This window comes from Dendrobates tinctorius, unplaced genomic scaffold, assembly GCF_039654945.1.
Source record: "Dendrobates tinctorius isolate UK_male_01 unplaced genomic scaffold, ASM3965494v1 ptg000270l, whole genome shotgun sequence".
NCBI classification, from domain to species: domain Eukaryota; kingdom Metazoa; phylum Chordata; class Amphibia; order Anura; family Dendrobatidae; genus Dendrobates; species Dendrobates tinctorius.
In genome coordinates this window covers 2,139,341-2,165,190 of record NW_027361937.1, presented here as the reverse complement: position 1 = coordinate 2,165,190, position 25,850 = coordinate 2,139,341, and the positions used below count along the sequence as shown (strand labels likewise).

The window sequence follows — 25,850 nt, the reverse complement described above, 5'->3', positions numbered from 1 at the left end:
GATCCCTGCTGGAATCGGCGCCCCTCTGTTGCGATAGGACTCCTGAATAACCAAACGAATCCATCTGGCTATTGTCGATTTTGAGGCAGCGAGTCCCTTCCTGCGACCCTCAGGGTGCACGAATAGCGCATCAGACTGACGAAAGGGTGCCGTCCGTGACACATACCTCCGGGAGCTCTCACCAGGTCCAACGTATGAAGAGCCTTTTCCACACGGTGCACCGGTGCTGGACAGAAAGAGGGCAAGACAATATCCTCATTAATATAAAACGAGGAAACGACCTTTGGTAAAAAAGGAGGAGCTGGGCTAAGAACCACCTTTTCTTTGTAAAAGGTCAGGAACAGGGCTCGGCAAGATAACGCTGCCAGCTCCGAGACCCTCCTGATTGATGTTATGGCTACCATAAACACGACCTTCCAGGAAAGGTATGACAAAGACATCCTGTAGCGGCTCAAATGGAGCTTCCTGCAGAACACTTAGGACCAGGTTAAGGTCCCAGGCATCCATAGGTGCCTTATAGGGAGGTACCAAGTGGGAGACTCCCTGTCTTAGCCTGCAAGTTGGTAGCAATCCTGCGCTGAAAAAGGACGGATAAAGCCGATATCTGTCTCCTGAGAGAACTGGGGGCCAAGCCTGAGTCTAACCCAGACTGGAGAAAAGCCAAGATATTAGGGATGGAGAATCTCAGTGGCGAACAACCGTTGCCCCGACACCATGCAAAGAAAACCTTCCAGGTGTGGTGGTAAACTCGTGCCGAGGTAGGCTTTCGGGCGCTAACCATCGTAGCAACCACCTTGCACCCGAACCACCCTGCCTGCGTCAGAATCCAGGATTCAACAGCCAAGCCGTCAAGCACAGGGCCCCTGAGCTCGGGTGGCAGATCGGCTCTTGAGAAAGTAGATCTGGGCGCTCTGGCAGTCGCCATGGCACGTCGACGAGCAGCTGCACTAGATCTGCGTACCACGCCCGACGAGGCCAGTCTGGGGACAGCAGAATCACTGGCACCCCTTCTGCCTTGATCTTCTTGATGACCCTCGGAAGTAGAGGCAGCGAGGGAAATATGTATGGGAGGCGAAACTGATTCCATGGCAGAACCAGCGCATCCACGGCGATTGCCTGCGGGTCGTCTAAGTAGGGGAATACGACTATGCCCCGGGAGTGCAGGATGGCCATGGGGACTCAGGGGGCAGTGGCTAGCCCGAAGGGCAGCGCTGTAAACTGAAAATGTAGACCATAGACGACGAAGAGTAGAAACCTTTGATGCGGAGGGAATATGGGGATATGTAGATAGGCGTCCTGGATATCGATAGAGGCCAAGTACTCTCCCTGCCCCATTGCTGATATGACTGAACAGACAGAGTCCATCTGGAAATGTCTGATCCTGATAAATCTGTTCAGGAATTTTAGATTCAAAACGGGCCTGACCGTCCCATCCTTTTTGGGGACTGCAAACAGGTTGGAATAGAAGCCCTGCGTCTTCTCATTTTCCGGTACTGGGATGATAACTCCGTTGTGGCTGAGCGAATCGATGGCTTCTAGTAGAGCCTCTGCCCGGGTACCCACTTTGGGAAGACGGGAAGGAAAAAATCGTCTTGGGGGTACCTGACAAATTCTATATTGTACCCTGTGGACACCAGCTCTCTCACCCATGCGTCATGTGCAAAATTGAGCCAGGCGTGGTGAAACCGGAGTAGGCGGCTGCCTACACTGCTGGTGCCGCCTGACAAATGCCCCGAGTCATTTGGCTGAAGATCTTTGGGACCTGGATCCTGACGACCTGGCCTGTTTAGTACGCATCCTCCCCAATGGGTTGGCTCTATGAGACCTGTCGGTCCCTATTGTGGTTGGGACGCCCTGATGCGGCGGAATTAGTCGTTGTCGTCCACCTGGGGTTGCGAAAGGCCCAAATACGCGCCTGCAACTGGTGACGAAACGGCGGTTTGGCCTTTTGCTGAGGAAGAAAGCCGCTCTTGCCTCCTGTGGAGTCAGAGATGAGCTGATCTAACCTCTCTCCAAACAGGCTGCCAGACTGGTATGGTAGTGCTGTCAAGGACTTTTTTGAGGCTAAATCGGCCCGCCATGTCCTTAACCATAGCGCTCTCCTAACAGAGATTGCATTTGCGGCTGCAAGTACCGTGCAGTTGGCCGCATCTAAAGATGCATTAATCAAGTAGTCCCCCGCCATGGCTATCTGATTTGGGATTTCTGATACTTCCGCTGGTAGGTCTAGGTCCTGCAAGGCTTTATTCAAAGTTTCTGACCAAGAAATCATGGCCTTGGCTACCCACGTTGCTGCGTACGAAGGAGAGAGTGCTGATCCTGATGCCTCAAACACTGAGCGAGCCAAGTTCTCTATGAGACGATCAGTGAGATCCTTAATAGAAGAACCACTAGGCACAGATAGTAGAGTTTTTGTAGTCAAGCGCGAAACCGGTGGATCCACCATTGGGGATTCCGTCCACTTTTTACGGAGATCCGGAGGAAAAGGGTACTTCAGCTCGAGTGCCCTCTGACCCGAGAACCGCCTGTCCGGCTGTTCTCTGTGTCTTTGCACTATGTCCTCAAATTCAGGGTGAGTGCAAAATACCCTATGGGGCCGCTTGACAAGCTTAAATGACACCTTATGGCCCGCAGCCAGAGTGGAATCATCCTCAATCCCCAGAGTCTGGTTGACGGCTTCTATGAGACTGTCAACCGTTTCCTGACCACCTGGCGTATCTAGGTCAAGGAGTATATCCGAGTCGTTTTCCAAGCCTTGCTCGCTATCGACTGCTGGCGACGGGGAGCGAGAAGCAGAGCTCACGGAAGCCGAGGCACCGGATGGACCGGGAGACGCTGTGTGAGTCCGTTTCCCATGCGCTTGCCTGGAGTGAGAGCGGCCCCTGCAGGCCGGAGGCTCCTGTGAGGTAGAGGACCCCTCTAAGACAGGAGAGCCACTGTCCCTGCCCCTATCTGGGGCCCAAAGGGACTCTTGTAAGTGACGCCATAGATTGCGACAGTGATAACGCCCATTCCGGGGGACTTGGTACACTGAGCTCGGTCGCAGGGGAGGGCTCCTGAGCGCGTTCGGACTCGCAGGCTTCGCATACCCGCTTGGTTTGGACCTGCGGAAAAGCCAACTGACAGGAGATGCATGCAGCGTACAGGAACGTATGTGTCTTAGATTTTCCTGACATGTTGTACCTGTCAGGTCTCCGTGCTGACAAAACCTGCCGGGGGAGGGCGCTCATTGTTCCCGATAGCGTGGCCTCTCCGTGGGGCAGCACTTACCCAGGTCCTGTTCCCCTGTGTCCTCAGCGTGCGAGGCGTCGCTTTAATCTGCGCGCCAGTACTGCAGGCTGGCCCCCGGAAGAAAAAGAAGGATCCTGGGGGGCGGCCTTCTCTTTGCGGCCTAGTTCCGGCCTAAATTTCCTCCAGCGTCCGCCCAGGCCACGGGGGGCGGGGACACCGTGACACGATGCCGGGGACTTCCGGCCGCGGCCTCGATTTATTCCCCATCTGCCCGAGGGGGGGGGGGGGGCGCGGGCGGAACCGCCGGACCTCCAGAATCACGCCGAAACCGGATCCCCGGATGCTACAGGAGCCCTCCCTGGCCATATTCCTCAGGTAGAGTGGAGGGGGGCCCTATTCGATAAGGACGGTGCAGGAACCCTAGCTCCATCTAACCCCTTGAAGAGGTGAGAAGAGGGACCATCCCCCACCTTGCCCCCCCCACAGTCCTTAGCATTGGTGTGGCAATGGGGGCAGCACGGACTACACTTGTGCCTCTGTGCAGCCTAGGGCTTCAATACCCTAGGGTGGACAGGGCTAAGTCCAGCATCATGTCCCATGGCGCGGGAGAGGATACGTGGAGAGAGACTCGCACGTGCTCGCCCGTTGCTGGTTTGGGGAGATCGGACCCTTTCATAAGATCCGTCGCCCCTATCTCATCTTCATTGTGAAAAAACGGAGCATCCGGAAAAAAATCCCCATTGCGGGAGAGGATACGTGGAGGGACACTCGCACGTGCTCGCCCGTTGTTGGTTTGGGGAGATCGGACCCTTTCAATAGGGTCCGTCGCCCCTGTCTTATCTTCATGGGGGGGGGGGGGAATCAGCCTTGAGACAGACCGACGTGTGCCTCCACAGACATTAAGCAAAAAACTGGTTTCCGCCCGCAATCGGAGTGAGGGTGAATATGGCGGAGGAGGAGCTAACCTTTTTTTTTTCACTTGTACCTGTGTCCCCCAATGAGACGAAGGAAAAAGGAAGAATCCGCACAGATTTTTACAAGAGCAAATCCGCGATGTGTGCACATACCCTTAAAATTGTACTTGCGTTCAGTGAGATACTGATAAAATATTACATTTCAAAGGAGGGTGCTGCACTTATTTACGCTGAGCACTGTATGTTAATATTTTTAACACAGCCTAATAAGACATTGGTTAACAATGGACACTTTGTACCCTCTTCTGTAGTGTCGCAAACTCATGGAATAATCCCAGTAACCACAGAATTTAAGTAAAAGTCGGCGCTTACGCATAATCACCATTATACAAGAATATATTTTTCAGAGGAAGGTTTGTTTTACACTATAATGATCATTTTTTACATTGTATGCTTTATCTGTCCATGCTGACTGCTGTATGTAGGCCAAAGATTTCTCTAGTGTAGAGCAGGATAAACCTAAATGGGATATATGGAAGTCAGATGCAGAGGCACATTGGCAGACCACTTTACTGACAGTACCTAATGCAGCCTAATGGAGATTTATGGGATGGGAACAGGTGCATAAGTTACCAGTGGGAGCATTTACACTCCACTGATTATTAAAAAAGCTAAAATTGTAGTTCCTCAGTCTGCTGAGCAACTCTATCTTATCCTGAGTACATGTGGCAGATGCAGCCAGTGTTATTAACAGGATTATGGTATTTGATAGCATCTTATCTGCAATTTGTCATTACATGTTCAGAGTGACCTCTTTGTGCTTTCCTACTTTCATTCACGTGTCTGATCTTGCTGACATCAATTTGTCTGTTGCTCTAAAAACCTGTGGTGGTGATTCCTATATAACAATATGGATTATTAACCCCTTAAAGAAGCGGAAACATTTTTTTATTACAATGTTGTGCTTGTGTAAATACCCAGTTAACCTGATAAAAATGATTGCTGTGTTTGTACTTGGCCTAAAAGAAGGTCACATTTAACATGCTCGTCAGTAACGAAATACAGACTGATTAAGAAAATTGTAAACCTAGATTTTATTCCCCTGGGAATGCTTATATACGTAGATCATAAAGTTATCTAATAGCTTTTGTCTCTATTATGATTATCAGTGACTGGCATAAAGATAAAATGCTCAGAGCACACAGATCCCCCATCACATGCCCGTGACATTAGCAAAAGATCTTGAGTCTCCACGACAATGGTCCAAAAACTACATGTTCCATCTTGTACCCCGGTTGTAAGGTTGGGGTGACAGTCATTGCAATTTCTTTTCATCAAAGTTAGTTTACTATCAGAGCTGCACAATGCATTATTAGCACAACATAAACACAGAAACTGTATAAAAAAAAAAATTATATTGTACTAATATTATCAATGGCCATTTCTGGCCATTGAATCAGTTTTCGTGATACAAGGGACATAATTTTTATGTGACTTCCATATACCTTTTTATGTGGATATTGGAATAAATGTGGAGGAAAAAGAAGGAAAGACCGTGCATATTCATTACCTTAATGAGCGGGGCCACGTGATCACTCAGGCCGAAAGAGATGATGGCGTCAGAACGAGATGCAGTGCCAGCGAGGGCGCGCAGGCAGGTAAATTGGGATATTTTTTTTTTTTTTTTTTTTAACAGGAATCATGCATACAAACATAGGGGATAAAATAGCCATACATACAAGGATAGGGGATAAAAAGCCATGTATACCAGGACAGCAATGGGGGAGCCATGCATACAAAGACAGGGACAAGGGAGCCATGCATACAATAACAGGACGGGGGAGCCATGCATACCAGTCTAGGGATGAGGGGACAAGGACGGGGGAGCCATGCATACCAGTCTAGGGATGAGGGGACAAGGACGGGGGAGCCATGCATACCAGTCTAGGGATGAGGGGACAATGCATACCCGACTTATACTTGAGTCGATAAGCTTACCCAGTTTTTTGTGGCAAAATTAGATGCCTCGGCTTATATTCGGGTAGGCTTACAATCGAGTATATAAGGAATGTTTCTTTTTTTCCACATTTTTTTCTTTACGATCACAAAGGACTACTAAAATACATTTTAAATTGTGTTCACCTTTCCGCAGAAATTATTTTTATATATCAGACATTTGATTTTTTTTCAACGGATGCAGGGCTAGAAACCGCTATATTTATTTTGTTTTATTTCTTTTTTCCATTTATTTCACATGACTTAATAGAGCAAGGGTGTTCATTTCAACATTTAAAGGCATTTCCCTACCAAAGTAAATGATGGAAAATAAAGAAAAGTCCCAGTGATTTAAATTGTTTGAATACTAAACAGTTTCAAACTAGTGCTTTGTAGGAAGTACAGATCAACTCCATTTATTTGAACAGCTCCTGGTTGGGATCAGATCTGTGCTTAGAAAAAGCTGAAGGGCTATCATACCGTTATTCTATAAATCGATGGGAGGATGGGCAGTGGAACATCCACTAGTCACACATTGCAGTCCTAATTTTAATATGTTCAGCTAGTCACCTGGGATATTAGCATCACGAAGCAGTACCAAATGCTTCTCACGGATTCTTTTTACGTAATCTAGGGAGAAGTGGTAAATCTTGCTACAAATGCCTTCTACTGAATCACGTGCAACTGCTGCCATGTGAGGACCACACTGTTTCCGCAAGTGCTCCAAACGATCCTAGAACAAGAGAGAGAACATTTACACTTCTACCAGTACTGAGGAAAAGAAATATTACATGAAAATGTTAAAAAACAAAAGTAATGGGAAAGAGTATTAGACCTCGCTAAAAATGCATGCTAATAAAAAAAAAAAACCAGAATCTAATAGTGAAGTAACATTGGAAATAGAGCTGAATTCTGAAGTTGAACCAGTGAGCGATAGTTGGCAAGTATGTTAAAATAAAGTGGAATTTGCTCTTGCATCTACAGTCGTGTTCAAAAATTGAGACTGACACAAATTTTGTTTTTCACAAAGTTTTCTGCTTCAGCGTTTTTAGATCTTTTAGCTTTATCTTTTAATTATTAACATTTTAAAGTTTGTTTTTTTTTAACACAGTTTATTTGCAGACACAACAGGTTTTTGCAAAGCCTCAATATTAAGGCAATGTGCCCACATAAGCAGGTTTTTCGTGAGAAAAAACAGACTTCTCAGGAAATCCGCATTTTTTTTCTCGTTTTTTCGCGCTTTTTTCTGGAGCATCCTAAATCAATGAACATAGTGAAAAATCCGCAGATTTTCTGCAAAATTAATGAACATGCTGCGTTTTTTTCCGCGATGCGTTTTTCTGGCGGAAAAAACGCATCATGGGTACAAAAATTGCGGAATGCATTCTAATAATAGGATGCAATAATAGGATGCTTAATGTATGCGTTTTTGCAGGGGAAAAACGCTAAAAAAATGAGAAAAAAACTGAACGTGTGCACACAGCCTTACAGTGTTGGCCCTTCTTTTTCAAGATTTCTGCCCTTCGCTCAGGAATAATGAAAAACAGCTTTTGGGCCAAATCCTGACTGATGACAACCTATTCTTGCCCAGCCAATGTTTGGAATTTATCACAATTTCCAGCTTTTTTAGGATTGATCAAAGGTTCTTAATGGGATTGAGGGCTTGGGTGTTTTTTGCCATGCACCCAAAATGTTAATGATTTGTTCACTGAGCCACTTAGTTATCACTTTTTTGCCATAAGAAATAGTGCTCTATCATGGCAGAAAAGCATTGTTCATCAACTTGCTTCTGGATCGTTAGAAGTTGCTCTTGGAGGTTTAGATCTCATTTTTTAATTTTTAGCAGTGTTCTTAGTCAAAATTTTAAGTGGGCCCACTGCCATATGAAAAGTAATCCCACACGAGTGGTCTCAGGATGCCTTACTGTTGGCATGACACAGGACTCATGGTAGTGCTCACCTTTCCTTCTCTGGATAATCCTTTTTCCAAACTGTCTGAAAAGGACTTTCCTCAGAGAAAATAACTTTACCCCAATCCTCTGCTGTCCAATCTCTGTACTTCCTGCAGAATGTCAGACTGTCCTTGATGTTTTTCTTGGAAAGAAGTGGCTTGTTTGCAAACTCTGCACCAATGCTGAACCAACCCCATAGCTTAATTCTCTTTAGGAGACAGTCCTCACACTTGCTGGACTTTCTGGAATGTCCTGAAGCCTTCTTCACAGCAACTGAACCTTTTGCTTTGAAGTCTTAGATGATTCGATAAATGGTTGATTTAGGGGCAATCTTACAAGTGGCAATCTCCTTGCCTGTAAAGCAATTTGGATGCAAAGCAATGATGACTGCACATGTTTCATTGGTGGTAAACATGGTTAAAAGAAGAAAACAATGATTTCAAGCTCTAATCTGCCTTGTTCTCGATAACACTTTCTTCTGAGGAAATAAGATCACTGAAATGATGCATCAGGTCAATTTGTGGCAGGACTGAAAATCAGTGAAAATATTGTTTTTTATAAGTTAAATTTCATGCCAAGGTATGATTCTGTAATTCATCTGATCAGTCAAAATAATAATGAAGATAATTCAATTTGCTAATATAAAATCTGAAGCAGCAAACTTCATGAAAAACAAAATTTGTGTCAAGTATCAACATTTTGAGCCACAGAGTTCATTGGTATTAACCAATCTCTTCACATTTCATAAAATTTGTTAGTCACCACTGACCATGTAATCCTCCTTGGTCGCCAGGTGGTCTCTTCTCAGCCAGCTGAACGTGTCCTCCACATTCCATTTTACTACCTTTCTAATATCTGGAGAGGCTCTCCTATAGGAGAAAAAAACATAGTGAGAAACATGACTGTAATCATTATATGATGCATACTGAAGTATTTTTTAAATAAAGTATAGTAAATAAAGTGTAATAAAAAAAAAATAAATAAAAATGGTAATACTTCTTAAATTTCAATCAGTGCTTCCCAAACTCCATTCCTCACAGCCTCCCGACAGATCATGTTTTCAGATTCCCTTAGTATCTATCGCACAGGTGAGAGAACATATGGCAATTTCCGATTTCTTGATAATAAGTCCACCAACTGTGCAATACTAAGGAATCCTGAAAACAAGATCTGTTATAGAGGTCTTGAGAACTGGAGTTTTGGGAAAAACTCTGATTTAAATGCTACCTGCGGCTAGAATATTAGAGATAAAACATAGATCTTAATACCATATGAAAGCCAAAAATCTTCAGTACCAGTACAATTCATATTCTGGGTATAATATTTGGGGCACAATACTTGTATGAAGCCGGATAGCAAAATGTTTCTGTATGTGTTAAACCAAGTTCAGATTAACTTATGAAGAATCATCAAAAATTACATCTGATTTCCACATCCTAAGCGTAATTCAGTTAGCTGTTTCTATATGAGATGCGACTGTTCTTTTCAGTTCATAGGAGAAGCTTTCACATAAATCTTGACTAATACATTCTGCCATTTATTTCATATGGACCGTGTGCCCATGTGAGAAAAGTTTACCTTATATTGGTCCATGTGCTGTCTGGCACACGGACAACACACAAACCAAAAGCACCAACTCTAAGGCCTCCTTCACATGTCCGTGTTTCCAGTAAGTGTGGCATCAGTTTTTTTCACGGATACCTCACGTACCCATTATATCCTATGGGGCTGCTCACAAGTCAGTGCATTTACACGAACTGTGTGTCCGTGCACACCACATGGAGCCATGTTTTTTTTATAGCACATATGAAAAGGTCCAATATAAGTCAATTGGTCTGTGAAAAAGACAAAGCACACAGATGGCATCAGTGTGCCATTTGTGTTAACCCCTTAGTGACAGCCAATTTTGTACTTCATGACCAAGCCAATTTTTACAATTCTGACCACTGTCACTTTCTGAGGTTATAACTCTGGAACACTTCAAAGTATCCCACTGATTCTGAGAATGTTTTTTTCATGACATATTGTACTTTATGTTAGTGGTAAAATTTCTTCGATATGACTTGCAATTATTTATGAAAAAAATGGAAATTTGGCAAAAATTTTGCAATTTTCAATCTTTTTGTACCCTTAAAGGGAAACTGTCACCCCTCCTGGGCATTTTTAAAAGTAAAAGGGCCACCTTCAGCAGCACTAAGGCTGCATTCTGTGAAGATGGCTCTTCCGTTACTGACCCTCAGTAATGCCGAAATATTAACTTTTATAAATAGGTCCTCATACATGTAATGCATCCCATAGGTATGGTGTCAAGCAGCGGCCTCTCCGCCGTCAATCATGTCTCTGCAGCGTCTGGGCCCCGCCACCTATAGCTGTCCATCATGCCCCTGCTAGGCCGTCTGTGCCCCGTCTCCCATAGGCGTCCATCATGTCCCTTTGCTGCCGTTTGTGCCCCGCCTCCTATCATGCCCCTGCTCTGCCATCTGGGCCCCACCTCCCATAGCCATTCATCATGCCCCTGCTCTGCAGTCTGTGCCCCGCCTCCCATAGCCGTCCATCATGCCCCTGGCTCTGCCGTCTATGCCCCGCATCCCATAGCCGTCCATCATGCCCCTGGCTCTGCCATCTGTGCCCCGCATCCCATAGCCTTCCATCATGTCCCTGTGCTGCCGTCTGTGCCCCGCCTCCCATAGCCGTCCATCATGCCCCTGCTCTGCCGTCTGTGTCCCGCCTCTATAGCCGTCCATCATGCCCCTGTGCTGCCGTCTGTGCCCCGCCTCCCATAGCCGTCCATCATGCCCCTGCTCTGCCGTCTGTGTCCCGACTCTATAGCCGTCCATCATGCCCCTGTGCTGCCATTTGTGCCCCGCCTCCTTCTGTCTCCTATGCTGGCGCCTGCTCTGTGAAAACAGTTCTCGGGCATGTGCAGTGCGCGCTGCCCATGAACTGACATCAGGCGATCACGCCTGCGTGTTGTGGAGGCCCCAGATCCTGCCCCGCAGTGTGTGTGTTATGATGTATTCACACTGCGGGGCAGGATCTGGGGCCTCCACAACACGCAGGTGTGATCGCCTGATGTCAGTTCAATGAGATCTTTCCCCCCTGACCTGTGAATGAGGAGGGGGACTTTTAAAATATCAGTGTGATGACACACAATCTCAGATCCTGTGTGGAACTATGATGGGAACACAGCACTTCAGTGAGAAAGAAGAGTATATGGACTATGTTATCTTCTGTCTGCTGGATTGTTGGACTCATTTCCCAGGGCTTTTATCCTGTTACCGAACTGCATTCGGGTTCTGGACTATCTTATCCTTTGTGTGGTGGATTGTATTTAAATAAAGGTCTTGTAGTTGTTCACTCTTCTCTTGCTCTGCTGATTGTGTGATACCAGAGAAGGACCCCTGACAAATGTTTTAAAGCTATTTAAAAAAAAAAAATAAATAATCACAAAATAAATTAAAAAAAGAAAAAATAGTAAACCAAAAAATACTGTACTTATACTTATGTAAAAACAAAAAAAGTACACGTATTTGGCATTGACGCATCCGGAACGAGCTGACCTATAAAACTGTCACACTTGTTAACTCCTTCAGTGCATAGCGTAAAAAAATAAATAAACGCAATCAAAAAGTCAAAAAAAATGGTGGTAATGAAAATGTCATCTTGTCCTGCAAAAAAACAAGCTGCCATACAGCTCCAACAGTGAAAAAATAAAAAAGTTATAGCTCTCAGAATAAAGCGATGCAAAAATAATTATTTTTTCTATAAAAGCTTTTATTGTGAAAAAGCGGCAAAACATAAAAAAACAATATAAATATGGTGTCTCTGTAATAGCACTGATCCGAAGAATAAGGCCTCTTTCACACATCCGGTTTCAGGGTTCCGGCGGCGTGCGGCGAAAAGCCGTGCCGCCAGAACCGGCCTGTAGCGGTGACACCGGATGTGGATGCGCCGCCGGATACGGCCTGGAAAAAATTTAAAGGAGCCGCAGCACCGGGCGACGAGAGACAGCTGTAGAGATGGGAGCCGCACTGTAGAGACGGGAGCCGCAGCGATGAGAGCCATCTGGAGAGAGCGGGGGGAGGAGTGAGTCAGACAAAGAAAGGTATGGAGGGAGAGTCTTGCGCTTGCCGGGCACCTATGGGGTTAAATCACACAGTGTCCGGGCATGCGCACTTTAAAAAGCCGTTCCGGCGCTGCCAAAAAACGTTGCAGGGAACGTTTTTTGCAGACGCCGGACGGCGCATTTTTGCCGTATCCGGAAAGAACCGGGGCCGCCGCATGTACATCCGGCACGATGTGGCGATCATTACTTTCTATGTGACAAAACCGGATCCAATTCCGGATCCGGTTTTCACACTTTTCGCCGCATTGTGCCGGATTCAAAAAGACGGATGTGTGAAAGCAGCCTAAAACTGCCCTATCAATTTTACCACACATGGAATGGCAAGAAAAAAAAAACCCTAAAAAACAATTCTTGAATGGCTGGTGTTTGATCAAAATCAAAAATCAGAATAGGAAGCGATCAAAAAATGTAATGTGCCCAAAAAGGTAACAATAAAAATGTCAACTTTTCGTGCAAAAAACAAGACCTCACATGACTCTGGGCCGAAATATGGAAAAATTATAGCTCTCAAAATATAGTAATGCAAAAACTATTTTTTGCAATAAAAAGTATTTTAGTGTGTAACAGCAGTCAAACATAAAACCAAATATTATTTATTTATATAGCACCATTGATTCCATGGTGATGTACATGAGAAGGGATTACATACAAATTACAGATATCACTTACAGTAAACAAACTAACAATCACAGACTGATACAGAGGGGAGAGAGGACCCTGCCCTTTTGTGCTTACAGTCTACAGGATGGTGGGGAAGGAGATAGTAGGTTGGTGGCTGCAGCAGTTCCGGTGTTGGCTGAGGCGATATCTCCGGTAGTGGTGAGGAGGCAGCGGGGATCATTACAGGCTGTAAGCTTTACTGAAGAGATGGGTTTTCAGGTTCCGTCTGAAGGATCCGAATGTGGCTTGTAGTCTGACGTGTTGGGGCAAAGAATTCCATAGGATGGGGGCTATTCGGGAGAAGTCTTGGAGGCGGTTGGATGAGGAGCGAATAAGTGTGGAGGAGAGAAGAATGTCGAGAGGACCGGAGATTACTTGAGGGAAGATATCGGGAGATTAGTTCAGAGATATATGGAGGAGACAGGTTATAGATGGCCTTGCAGGTCAGTATTAGTAATTTGAATTGGATACGCTGAGGGAATTGGAGCCAGTGAAGAGATCTTCAGAGGGGAGAAGCGGAGGAGTAGCGAGGAGAGAGAAGAATTAGTTGGGCGGCAGAGTTAAGGATGGACTGGAGAGGTGCGAGGGTGTTAGCAGGGAGGCCACAGAAAATGATGTTGCAATAGTCAAGGCGGGAGATGATGAGGGCATGCACAAGCATTTTAGTAGATTGAGTGTTGAGGAAGGGACGGATTGTGGAAATATTTTTGAGCTGGAGGCGACAGGAGGTGGAGAGAGCTTGGATGTGCAGTTTGAAGGACAGGGCAGAGTCAAGGGTTACTCAGAGGCAGCGGACCTCTGGTACGGGGGAAAGCGTGATGTCGTCAATTGTTATAGATAGGGTAAGGAAGATCTGTGAGATGGGGGAAAGATGATCAGTTCAGATTTGTCCACATTGAGGATGAGGAAGGGAGAGGAGAAGGAGGATATGGCTGCTAGACACTCCGGGTTTCTGGAGAGCAGATAGGCGACGTCTGGGCCAGAGAGGTAGATCTGAGTATCATCGGCATAAAGGTGGTACAGGAATCCATGGGACTTTAGGAGTTGCCCCTGGCCAAGTGTATAGATTGAGAAGAGAGGTCCTAGAATAGAGCTTTGGGGGACTCCAACAGAGAGAGGGTGGGATGAGGAGGTAGTGTGGGAGTGGGAGACGCTGAATGTGCAGTTGGAAAGGTATGAGGAGATCCGGGATAAAGAGAGGTCTTTGATGCCAAAGGAGGAGAGGATCTGTAGTAGGAGGCAGTGGTCAACTGTGTCAAAAGCAGGTCTAGAAGGAGGAGTATAGAATATTGTCCGTTAGCTTTGGCTGTAAGTAGGTCATTGGTAATTTTGGTCAGGGCTGTCTCAGAGGAATGATGGGGACGGAAACCAGATTGTAGATTGTCAAAGTTAGATGAGAGGTGGGAGGAAAGTTCAGCGTGGACATGCTGCTCCAGAAGTTTAGAAGCAAATGGGAGCAGCGATATTGGGCGATAGCTGGACGTGGTTATTGGGTCGAGGGTTGGCTTTTTAAGGATAGGCGTGATTGTGGCATGTTTGAAAGCAGAAGGGAAGGTACCAGAAGTAGTGATAGGTTGAAGAGGTGGGTTAAGGATAGGATAAGAGTGGTGGTGATGTTGGGGAGGAGGTGGTGATGTTGGGGAGGAGGTGGTATGGGATAGGGTCAAGTGCACAAGTGGTGAGGTGGGATTTGGAGAGAAGATGAGCAAGCTCCCCTTCAGTGATGTTAGATAAGGAGGTTATGGGGTTTGGGCATTGGTCTGGTGTGCAAAGGGGTTGTGGTGGTTGAGCAATAAAGACTTGCCATGTTTGGTCTATCTTGTTTTTGAAGTGTGCGGCAAAGTCCTTGGTAGAGATTAGGGAAGTCGAAGGGGGTAGTGGTGGGCAGAGGAGGGAGTTAATAGTATTGAACAACTGTTTGGGGTTGAGGGATAAGGAAGATACAAGGGATGTGGGGGCGTGGCTATGTAGCGGCGAGAGAGGACGCGTCTGAAGAGAGCTCCTGCCATCCTGATTATATCTGGCCAGTGGACCCTTACCTCAGCGGTGCGCCGGGTTCCCCATCGCTGCACCGCTGTCAGACGGTGAGCAGACACCTTGAATATATGTGAGGGGCAGGCAGTGTGTGCCCAGGAAGATTGGGCCCGCGTTCCCCCTCTCTGCCAAATCACCTGGCCTGTCAGCGCGATTAATATAGGGACTTGGATTCCCCTCTGGCTGCTGTCCCTGTGGGGTGCTGTGGGGCTCTCCCCGGTATATATGAGCCCTTGTGTGCTGCTAGGAGCTGGACATTGCCTCCCTGTGTAACGCTGCAGATCTGTGCTGCCTCCTGGGACCCTGCAGCCACCATTTGATAATTTTACTCCATCTATAACCTTGATTTAAGGGACTCCAGGGTGTACTGTCTTTGATATCCGACTGTGCCCTATTGCTATCGAAATGAGTCGTTCCAAGGGGTCTGGGGAGGCTGAAAAGCTGAAGGAATATGCCAGAAAAGACCACGCCGAAGCTTCTAGATCTCTTAAAAATAATCCCTCACAAGCTCAGGGTAAGAACCGCCCTTCTGAGGGTGGGGAGGACAGTGAGCAGGAGGAATTAACCCTTAAGCAGCCGTCTGAGCAACTCATGCAGGCCATCTCCTTAACAAGGACGTCTCTCTCTGGGAAGATAGAGGACGTGCACACCGAGGTGGGACGCCTCCGACAAGATATGCAAGCCATGAAGGGCCGTATTACGGAGGTGGAGACGCGGGTATCCCAGGTAGAAGACACCATGACACCTATGGAAGCCAAACTAACAAAAGTGGCACGTTCTATGAACGCGTGGAGGCAAAAAGCAGATGACCTGGAGAACAGAATGCGTCGGAAAAATATCCGAATTATTGGACTACCGAAGCGCTCGGAAGGACAACACCCAGAGCAATTCCTAGAAGATTGGCTTAAATCTACTTTGGGAGACGAATTCTCCCCAATATTTGCGGTAGAGAGGGCTCACAGGGTCCCTACTAGGCCTCTTCCTCCTGGAGCCCCACCTAGACCTTTTCTGGCGCGCCTCCTCAACTGCAGGGATAGAGACGTGTCTGCATCTGGCATGGCAAAAGAGCCCTATCAAGTTCAACAATCTCGATTTTCCCCGACTTCTCTATGGAACTCCAGAAACAACGGGCGCAGTTTACGGAGGTCAAGAGGCATCTACGAGAGCGGAATGTTATGTACTCGATGATTTACCCGGCCTGGCTCCGGGTGGTCCACGAGGGTTCTACGTTGTTTTTTTTTACAGATCCAGCGGAGGTGGCAGAGTGGCTACGGTCTCACAAAGGGTCCGCTGCAATGGAATCCTAATGTATCTATTGCTAGTTGGTATTTTTTTATTAATCGGCTGATTGGAGCTTTACTCGAAAGCGTCCAGGTCACCAACAATACCGAACACTGGGCTCAGTGATGGTATCCCCCTGTTTGCTTCATGATGGGAGTACAGGACTCTGCTCCCGCTTTGTTTGTTTATTCATTTTGTTTTTTTTCCGTAGTGGATTTTTATATTTTTTAGCCAACAACTATTTCAGTTTTTAGGTGATGTCTCTAAATTTTGCCCGGGCAGTATTATTCACCATATTCAGCCGAACAAAACATGGGGTCTGAGTTGATATGTGTGCAGTAGCCTTGGGTACAATGGTCTGCCCATGCATTCCACATCAGCTATTCGAGAGGGGTCTCACTATTGGTACATAGAGACGTCAGATGGGAAGTCAGGGAGACTCGGAGGGACCCTGAGGGTCGTTTTGTTTTTATCCATGCATTGATAAAACACCAGGAAATGTGTAGTCTTATGCATCTATAACCCCCCCCCCGGCTCGTATGTCCATTCTGCAGAAGGCAATGGGTTTTGCCCTTAAGTACCCGGATGCTGATGTTATCTTGTTATCTGTATGGGAGACTTTAACATGGTCATGAACAACTGCCTGGATAAATTGAGGCTGGATGATGGAGTGACTGGGGGGTCCTCGCCATCGACTACAACCCCGTTATCATTATTTATGAGGGGTGGCGGGTGGTTGGATTTGTGGAGGGTGCGTCACCCTGAGCTAAGGGAATATACCTGCCACTCATCCACTAAACGCTCTCTATCACGCATAGACTATATATTTGGTTCTAGCGATCTGGCAATGTGGGTGGCTGATATAGAACATGGAAGTAGGGGGATATCGGACCATAGCCCGGTCATTCTTAACCCCTTTTTGCCATGTGACGTACTATCCCGTCCATGTGCCCTGGGACTTAATATACCCAGGGACGGGATAGTACGTCACAGCGATCAGCAGCGCTCACAGAGTGAGCGCCGCTGATCGCGGCTGGGTGTCAGCTGATTATCACAGCTGACACCCGTCACTATGTGTCAGGGGCGGTCACGGACCGCCCCCGACACGTTAACCCCTTGCACACCGCGATCAATCACGATCGCGGTGTACCGGGGGTTAAAGGGAAGCATCGGCAGAGAGGGAGCTCCTTCCGTGCTTCCCTGAGCCCCCCACAGCAGCGCAATGTGCAGCGCTGCTGCGGGGGGTTCCATCCCTGTAGGTCCCCGGATCCAAGATAACGACGGGGACCTTCGGGGGCCTGCAGGGAGCTGGCTTCCTCAGTGCCTGCAAAGCGCAGGCATGAGGTAGTCTGCTTCTATGCCTGTGACAGATCGCTGATCAGCGATCTGTCACATGACAGTGATGTCCCCCCTGGGACAATGTAATAAAGTTTAAAAAAAAAAAAAAAAAAAAAGTGTAAAAATAATTTTAAAAAAAAATCGCTAAATAAATAAAAAAAAAAATAATTCCCTAACACATTCATTTCTTGGAAATAAAAAAAACAAAAAAACAATAAAAGTACACATATTTGGTATCGCCGCGTCCGTAACGACCCGCCCTATAAAACTGTCCCATTAGATAACCCCTTTAGCAAACCCCTTAAAAAATAAAAAACGAAGCAAAAAATAATGATTTATTATCATGCCGCCGAACAAAAAGTGCAATAACGCGCGATCAAAAAGACGCATATAAATATCCATGGTACCGCTGAAAACGTCATCTTGTCCCGCAAAAAACGAGCCACCATACAGCGTCATCAGCGAAATAAAAAAGTTATAGCTCACAGAATAAAGCGATGCAAAAATAATTTGTTAAATAAGATTGTTTTCATTGCATAAAAGCGCCAAAACAAAAAAAAAAAGACATAAATGAGGTGTCGCTGTAACCTTACTGACCCGAAGAATAAAACCGCCTTATCAATTTTACCGCACGCGGAACCGTGTAAACACACCCCGCAAAAGAAATTCATGAAACGCTGGTTTTTGTTCATTCTGCATCCCAAAAATCGGAATAAAAAGCGATCAAAAGATGTCACGTGCCCGAAAATGGTACCAATAAAAACATCAACTCGTCCCGCAAAAAATAAGACCTCACATGACTCGGTGGATCAAAATACGGAAAAATTATAGCTCTCAAAATGTGGTGATGCAAAAACTATTTTTACAATAAAAAGCATCTTTTAGCGTGTGACAGCTGCCAAACATAAAAACCGCCATAAATAGTAAATCAACCCCCCATTATCACCCCCTTAGTTAGGGAAAAATAATAAAATTAAAAAAATTTATTTCCATTTTCCCATTAGGGTTAGGGGTGTGTTGGGGTTAGGGTTGGAGTTAGAATTGGGGGGTTTCCACTGTTTGGGCACATCAGGTGCGCTCCAAACGCAACATGGCGTTTGATCTCAATTCCAGACAATTCTGCGTTGAAAAAGTCTGCCATGCGACCAAACAGTGTTTAACCCCCACATATGGGGTATCAGCCTACTCAGGAAAAATTGCAAAACAACTTTTGGGGTCCAATTTCTCCTGTTACCCTTAGGAAAATAAAAAATTGGGGGCAAAAATATCATTTTTGTGGAAAAAAATATGATTTTTTTATTTTCACGCCCAGGCATTATAAACTTCTGTGAAGCACTTGGGGGTTCAAAGTGCCCTCCATACATCTAGGTAAGTTCCGTGGGGGGTCTAGTTTCCAAAATGGGGTCACTTGTGGATGGGGTCACTTGTGGGGAGTTTTAATAGTTTAGGCACATCAGAGGCTCTCCAAACGCACATGACACCCGCAGACCATTCCATCAAAGTCTGCATTCCAAAATGGCACTACTTCCCTTCTGAGCCCCGACGTGTGCCCATACAGTAGTTTTCTCCCACATATGAGGTATCAACGTACTCAGGACAAATTGGACAACAACTTTTGGGGTCCAATTTCTCCTGGTATTCTTGGGAAAATTAAAAAATTGGGGACTAAAAGATCATGTTTGTGGAAAAAATACGATTTTTTTATTTTCACACCCGGGCGTTATAAACTTCTGTGAAGCACTGGGGGGGTTCAAAGGGCTCACCACACATCTAGATAAGTTCCTTAGGGGGTCTAGTTTCCAAAATGGGGTCACTTGTGGGGGGTTTCCACTGTTTAGGTACATTAGGGGCTTTCCAAACGCGACATGGTGTCCGATCTCAATTCCAGCCAAAAAAGCCAAATGGCCCTGCTTCCCTTCCGAGCTCTGCCATGCGCCCAAATAGTCGTTTACAGCCACATACGGGATATCAGCGTACACAGGCCAAATGGCACAATAACTTTTAGGAACCTGTTAGCCTTGGAAATACAAGAATTGAGGGAGAAAAGATCATTTTTGTGGAAAAAAACAGGATTTTTGGGTTGCTTACCGTAAAATCTGTTTCTCGGAGCCTTCATTGGGGGACACAGAGACCATGGGTGTATGCTGCTGCCACTAGGAGGCTAACACTATGCACAAAAAAAGGTTAGCTCCTCCTCCGCAGTGTACACCCCACGACCGGCAGGAAATTCCTCAGTTAGTGAGAAAGCAATAGGAAAAGTAACAGAATAGATTGAAAAACAGAACAGACAACTCAACTGTAACTAACAAACAACATAAGAACAGGAGTTGTAGAACATGGGAGGGTGCTGTGTCCTCCAATGAAGGCTCCGAGAAACAGATTTTGCAGTAAGCAAACCAAAAATCCTGTTTTCTCTATCGCTTCATTGGGGGACACAGAGACCATGGGACGTCCCAAAGCAGTCCCTGGGGCGGGAAAACAAACTTCCATCATGCCTGCGGACTCACCACCGCTGCCTGCAGGATCCTTCTACCTAGGCTGGCATCCGCCGAAGCGTAGGTGTGGACCTTGTAGAATTTCACAAATGTGTGAACCGATGACCAGGTTGCCGCTTTGCAAAGCTGCAGCGCAGAGGCTCTATGGCGCACCGCCCAGAAGGCACCCACTGCCCGGGTAGGGTGAGCTCCAATTCCCGGAGGGGAGAATCGATGCTTGACCCGGTAGGCCTCCAAAATTGCCGATCTGATCCAGCGAGCAATGGTAGCCTTAGAGGCCGGCTGACCTTTCCGCGCTCCATCTGGAATGATGAAGAGAGAGTCTGTCTTCCGCAAAGAAGTCGTCCTAGCTAGGTAGACCTTCATCGCCCTGACCAAGTCCAGCTTGTTCAAGGAGCGCTCCCGAGGATGAGTTGGACCCGGACAAAAGGACGGGAGAACAATATCCTCATTCAGGTGGAAAGTGGACACCACTATAGGAAGGAAAGAGGGCGGAGGCCGCAGAACTACCTTGTCCTGGTGGAGTACCAAGAAAGGAGAGCGGCAAGAGAGGGCCGCCAATTCCGACACGCACCGGATGGAGGTGACGGCTACTAGGAAGGCTACTTTCCATGAAAGGAGGGCTAGGGAAACTTCCCTGAGAGGTTCAAAGGGAGGACCTTGCAGAGCCTCAAGAACCAGATTAAGATCCCAAGGATCTACGGGCGCTCGGTACGGAGGAGCCGTATGAGCCACTCCTTGAAGAAAGGTCTTGACCTGAGGACGGGAGGCCAACGTCTTCTGAAATAAAATGGACAGCGCCGAAACTTGACCTTTTAAAGGGCTGAGGGCAAGGCCTGCATCAAGCCCTGCCTGAAGAAACGCCAGGACAGAAGGGAGCGAAAAATGCATGGGCGGAATGTCGTTGGACTCGCACCAAGTGAAATAGGCCTTCCAGGTACGGTAATAAATTTTAGAAGACGATGGCTTTCTGGCCCGGATCATAGTATGAATAACTCGATCCGAAAAGCCTGATCGCTTCAAAACCTCGGTTTCAACAGCCACGCCGTTAAACTGAGCGGCCGAGAATTGCGGTGGCAAATCGGACCTTGAGACAGCAGATCTGCCCTGTCTGGAAGCTTCCAGGGTGCGTCCGCGAGAAGGTTGACGTGGAATTCCTTCCGCCTTGATTTTCTTCAACAGTCTGGGAAGAAGAGGCAGGGGAGGGAATAGGTAGGGTAGCTCGAACTGCGACCAAGGGATGGCCAGAGCGTCGGCGCCCACTGCGAGAGGATCTCGAGCTCTGGATACAAACTGTGGGACTTTCCTGTTGAGGCGAGAAGCTAGCAGGTCTACGTCCAGTGTTCCCCAACGACGGTAACGCTGAAGAAATACCTCCGGATGTAGGGACCACTCTCCCGCCGCTAGACCCTCGAGGCTGAGAAAATCGGCGGCTCAGTTGTCCACGCCGGGAATGTGCACCGCGGATATTGCCGGGACTGAAAGCTCTGCCCAATGAAGAATCTTGGACACTTCTGCCAGGGCTGAGACACTCCGTGTCCCCCCCTGGCGGTTGACATATGCCACCGCTGTGGCATTGTCTGTCTGAATCCGGATAGGCAGGCCCCTGAGAAAACTTTCCCAGTGAATGAGAGACCGATAAATCGCTCGTATCTCGAGGATGTTGATCGGCAGTGCTGACTCCTGAGTCGACCATCAACCCTGAACAGTGTGACTGCGGAACACTGCCCCCCAGCCGAGGAGGCTGGCATCCGTTGTCACAATCTGCCAGTGGATGGGAAGGAATGACCGTCCTAGGGAGATGAGAGGAGACGTCAGCCACCAATTGAGGGACTGCTTGACCCGGTATGAAAGACGAAATGGGCGGTCCAGGGAAAGAACAGACCTGTTCCACTGAGACAGGATGGCGTGTTGGAGGGGTCTGGAGTGAAATTGGGCAAAGGGAACCGCCTCTGTCGCCGCCACCATCTTTCCCAGGACTTTCATGGGTGTCCGGAGAGATGGAAGTCGTATGATCTGCAGCGATCGTAGATCCCGCTGCAGGGAGCAAATCTTTTCTCGTGGGAGAAAAACCCTCGATCGACGAGTGTCGAACAATAGACCCAGAAACACAAGGCGTTGTGTCGGAACAAGGCAGGACTTCTTTTTGTTGATGAGCCACCCGAAATTGGACAAGGTGTCGAGGACGATGGTAAGACTTTGGTGAGCTTGATGAAAAGATGGAGCTTTGATCAGAATGTCGTCGAGGTACGGAAAAAGAACAAGACCTCTGATTCTTAACAAGGCCATCAACGCCGCCATGATCTTTGTAAATACTCAGGGTGCGGTGGCGAGACCGAACGGCAGTGCAACAAACTGGTAATGTTCCTGGCGAATCGCAAAATGCAGGAATTTCTGATGGCCGGAGAATATGGGAACATATAGATAGGCATCTTGAATGTCTATTGAACACATGAACTCCTGCGTCTCCATGGAAGCGATTACCGACCGAAGAGACTCCATTCGGAAATGACGCAGTCGGACTCTCTTGTTGAGTAACTTGAGTTCCAAGATGGGGCGAACTGTACCGCCTTTTTTCGGCACCACAAACAGGTTTGAATAAAACCCTGTGAAACGTTCTGATTCGGGAACGGGCACAATCACTCTGAAACTGAGAGAGGCGATGGACGCAAAGAACTCTGGAACTAAGGCAGGATCTTTTGGAGGTCGAGACTCGAAGAAACGATCCCGGGTACGAGAAACGAACTCTATCTTGTATCCTGATGATACAACTTTCCTGACCCAAGCGTCCTCTACTGAAGCAAGCCAGGCGTCTCTGAAGAAGAGTCGACCTCCCAATTGGGAGGGACCCTCGGGAGTTCGTTGATAGTCATGCTGATGTGGACCGTCCAGATCTGGAGGATCTGCCCTGGGAGGAGTGAGATCACCGGGAGGGAGTGGATCTGAAGGACACCTTTTTTCTATCCTGGCGTGCCTGCGCTCTCTGTTGGTTAGAGGAATTGTCTGCCATATTGAAACGGCGGAAAGACCGAAAGGGCCGAAACTGACGTCTTAGCGGAGGTCTGCGAGGTTTGGACTGAGGGAGGAGGGAACTCGTGCCTCCAGTGGCGTCTTTAATAATCTGGTCCAGCTGGGATCCGAAGAGACGCGCTCCCTGAAAAGGCAGATTGGTAAGGGACTTTTTCGAAGACAAATCCGCCTGCCAAGCCTTGAGCCAAATTGTACGTCGGATTGCCACAACGTTGCTAGACGCCTGGACTGCGCAAGACGCGGCATCCAAGGAGGCCGAGAGCAGATAATCCCCTGCATGGGAGATCTGGTTGGCTAGTTCAGCCAATTGCTCTGGTTGGGCCTTATCTAGGATGCCCTGGCGGAGATCCTCTGCCCAAGTGGCTATGGCCTTCGCTACCCAAGATGAAGCGAAGGCTGGGCTTAGCACCGCTGCAGCCGCTTCGAATGTTGACTTTGCTAAAGATTCTATAATTCTATTATTAGAATCCTTTAGTGACACCACACCTGAAATCGGGAGGACCGTGTTGTTAGACAGTCTGGACACGAGTGCGTCTACCGAGGGGGAAGCGGACCAGTTGTCGGTGAACTCTTTGGCAAATGGGTACAGCACGCCGAGGCGCTTCCCTCTTTGAAATCGCCTGGTCGGATTTTCTCTATCCCTGGTAAGGATCTTGCCAAACTCAGAGTGGGAGGCGAAGACCTTGGCAGGTGTTTCTGCCCGTCTGAACGAAACCTCCTGTTCTGAGGATTTCGCAGGGGAGTCTGAGATTTTGAAGGTGTGGTTAATCGCAGTAATGAGGTTCTGTACCGTAACCTTCATGTCCGCGTCCTGGTCCGAATCCAGCTCTAAGATCTCTTCGGATGACACATCCGAGAACGCTTCACCTGACTCGGGTGAGGAGGCACGGGAGGGCGACTGCTGGGAAGGACTGTGGGGATGTGAGGTCAGGAGGGTATCCCGGCCGGAGATCCTGTCTGGGCCTTTTGCGGCTTCTGCTGGCTGGCTCAGATGGACCTTCATGTGACCCGCTGGACCCTGTGTCCAGGGGCAACTTATCAAGGACGGCTACTAGGGACTGAGACACCCTGGTGAGGTCTGCCACAGATGGAGAAAGAGACGAGGCCCAAGCAGGAATGGGGGGTTCGCTTTCACGTGGCGCATTAGATGGGTCATGCTGAATGGGATTGCTGCAGTCCAGGCAGAGGGGAGTAGGCTGACCAGAGGGAAGTTTGCGATTGCAAGAGGAGCAAGCGAAGAACTGGACTAGAGAGCCTGTGGGGGCCGGCGGGCGGCCACGGTCAGCTTTAGAGTTAGGCATAATGAAGGAAGAAAGTAAGGACCCTGAAGAAATGCCGGAAGGTTGGGGGACAGAAGGCAGAGGAGGGTGTCAGTCTGCAGTTGCAGAGATACTCACGATCCGGTGTCCCCAAAAGTGCTGATACACAGCTCGTCTGAAGAAGCAAGGCCCCAGCAGAGTAGAACGTGGGATCCCTCTGTGTCCAGCTGACAGGCTGAGAAAATGGCGGAAGCCTGTGGATAAACGCACGCCTTCACACGAGGATGGGGGGAGCTAGCTGCTGAGCCAAGGAAGGTACCGCCCGCTGCCCACCACAGGCTCTGAGGCGGTGGGTGGTACTAGAACGGGCGGGAGAGAAGCCCGCCTATGAGAGAGAGTGGGGGGTGTGGCCGCAACGTCAGAGAAGGCCCGAAATGAAGCCAGGGACTAAATTAATGGCGGCGGCCCCCTGTCAGTGCGGGTCGGCGCGGAGGTCTCGCAGCATCGCCGCGGCCACCTCCCTACCTATCACCGCTCGATTCCTGCGCTACCCCTGTCTAACGCCGAAGAAAGAAGGTGGGGAAGCTTAGAACAAGGCCCGTGCAACAGCCGGGACCTGTACGGATGCGGCGGCCGTTGGGAGGCGCGGGTGGCGCAGAGACCCTACAGTGCTCCCCTGGCGACCACTCCCAAGATTCCTGAAACTGTCAGGGGGCCGCGACTAGGACTGCATACTCACCCTGTGATCCGTTTGCAATAAAAGGTACCTGATGTATCCCACACTGTCTGCGTCTTTTGTGGTATCCGCGCCTCATCCGACTGACAGGCTCTGGTAGGCGAGTGGGTTGAAGGCGTGGGGCGAGGACTCTCCGGATCGCTGGCACGCACCCATGCTAAACTGTGGTCCTGTTATGGAGAGCTATGAGGATACGGGGTGGCAGTACACGCCGTACTCATAGTCTCTTTGTGGGAGTACAGTTGTGACCATTCACACTGTATCCCTCCGGAAACCTGAAAAGAAACGACGCACATCGAGGTAGATAGGGGTCTAATGAAAGACCCGTGTCCACCTCCTACTGACACTAAGCTAAACTGAGGAATTTCCTGCCGGTCGGTGGGGTGTACACTGCGGAGGAGGAGCTAACCTTTTTTTGTGCATAGTGTCAGCCTCCTAGTGGCAGCAGCGTACACTCATGGTCTCTGTGTCCACCAATGAAGCGATAGAGAAATATGATTTTTTAATTGTACGGCTGTACGTTATAAACTTCTGTGAAGCCCTTGGGGGTTCAAAGTACCCACTATACATCTAGATAAGTTCCGTGGGGGGTCTAGTTTCCAAAATGGGGTCACTTGTGGATGGGGTCACTTGTGAGGAGTTTTAATAGTTTAGGCACATCAGAGGCTCTCCAAACGCACAAGACACCCGCAGACCATTCCATCAAAGTCTGCATTCCAAAATGGCACTACTTCCCTTCCGAGCCCTGACGTGTGCCCATACAGTAGTTTTCTCCCACATATGAGGTATCAACGTACTCA

At 48.0% G+C, this 25,850-nt stretch overlaps 1 protein-coding gene across 4 annotated transcripts in view; it reads right to left on the bottom strand.

Annotated features, from left to right (window-relative positions):
- Window positions 1-25,850, bottom strand: part of PCIF1 (phosphorylated CTD interacting factor 1) — a 138,953-nt gene that overhangs the window by 19,193 nt on the left and 93,910 nt on the right. For all 4 annotated transcript variants that reach the window (XM_073559352.1, XM_073559349.1, XM_073559350.1 and 1 more), the window contains exons 9-10: window positions 8,861-8,960; window positions 6,711-6,873 (exon numbers count right to left, since the gene is read on the bottom strand). In XM_073559352.1, the coding sequence (XP_073415453.1) occupies window positions 6,711-6,873; window positions 8,861-8,960 (263 nt within the window). The remainder of the gene's footprint in view (window positions 1-6,710; window positions 6,874-8,860; window positions 8,961-25,850) is intronic.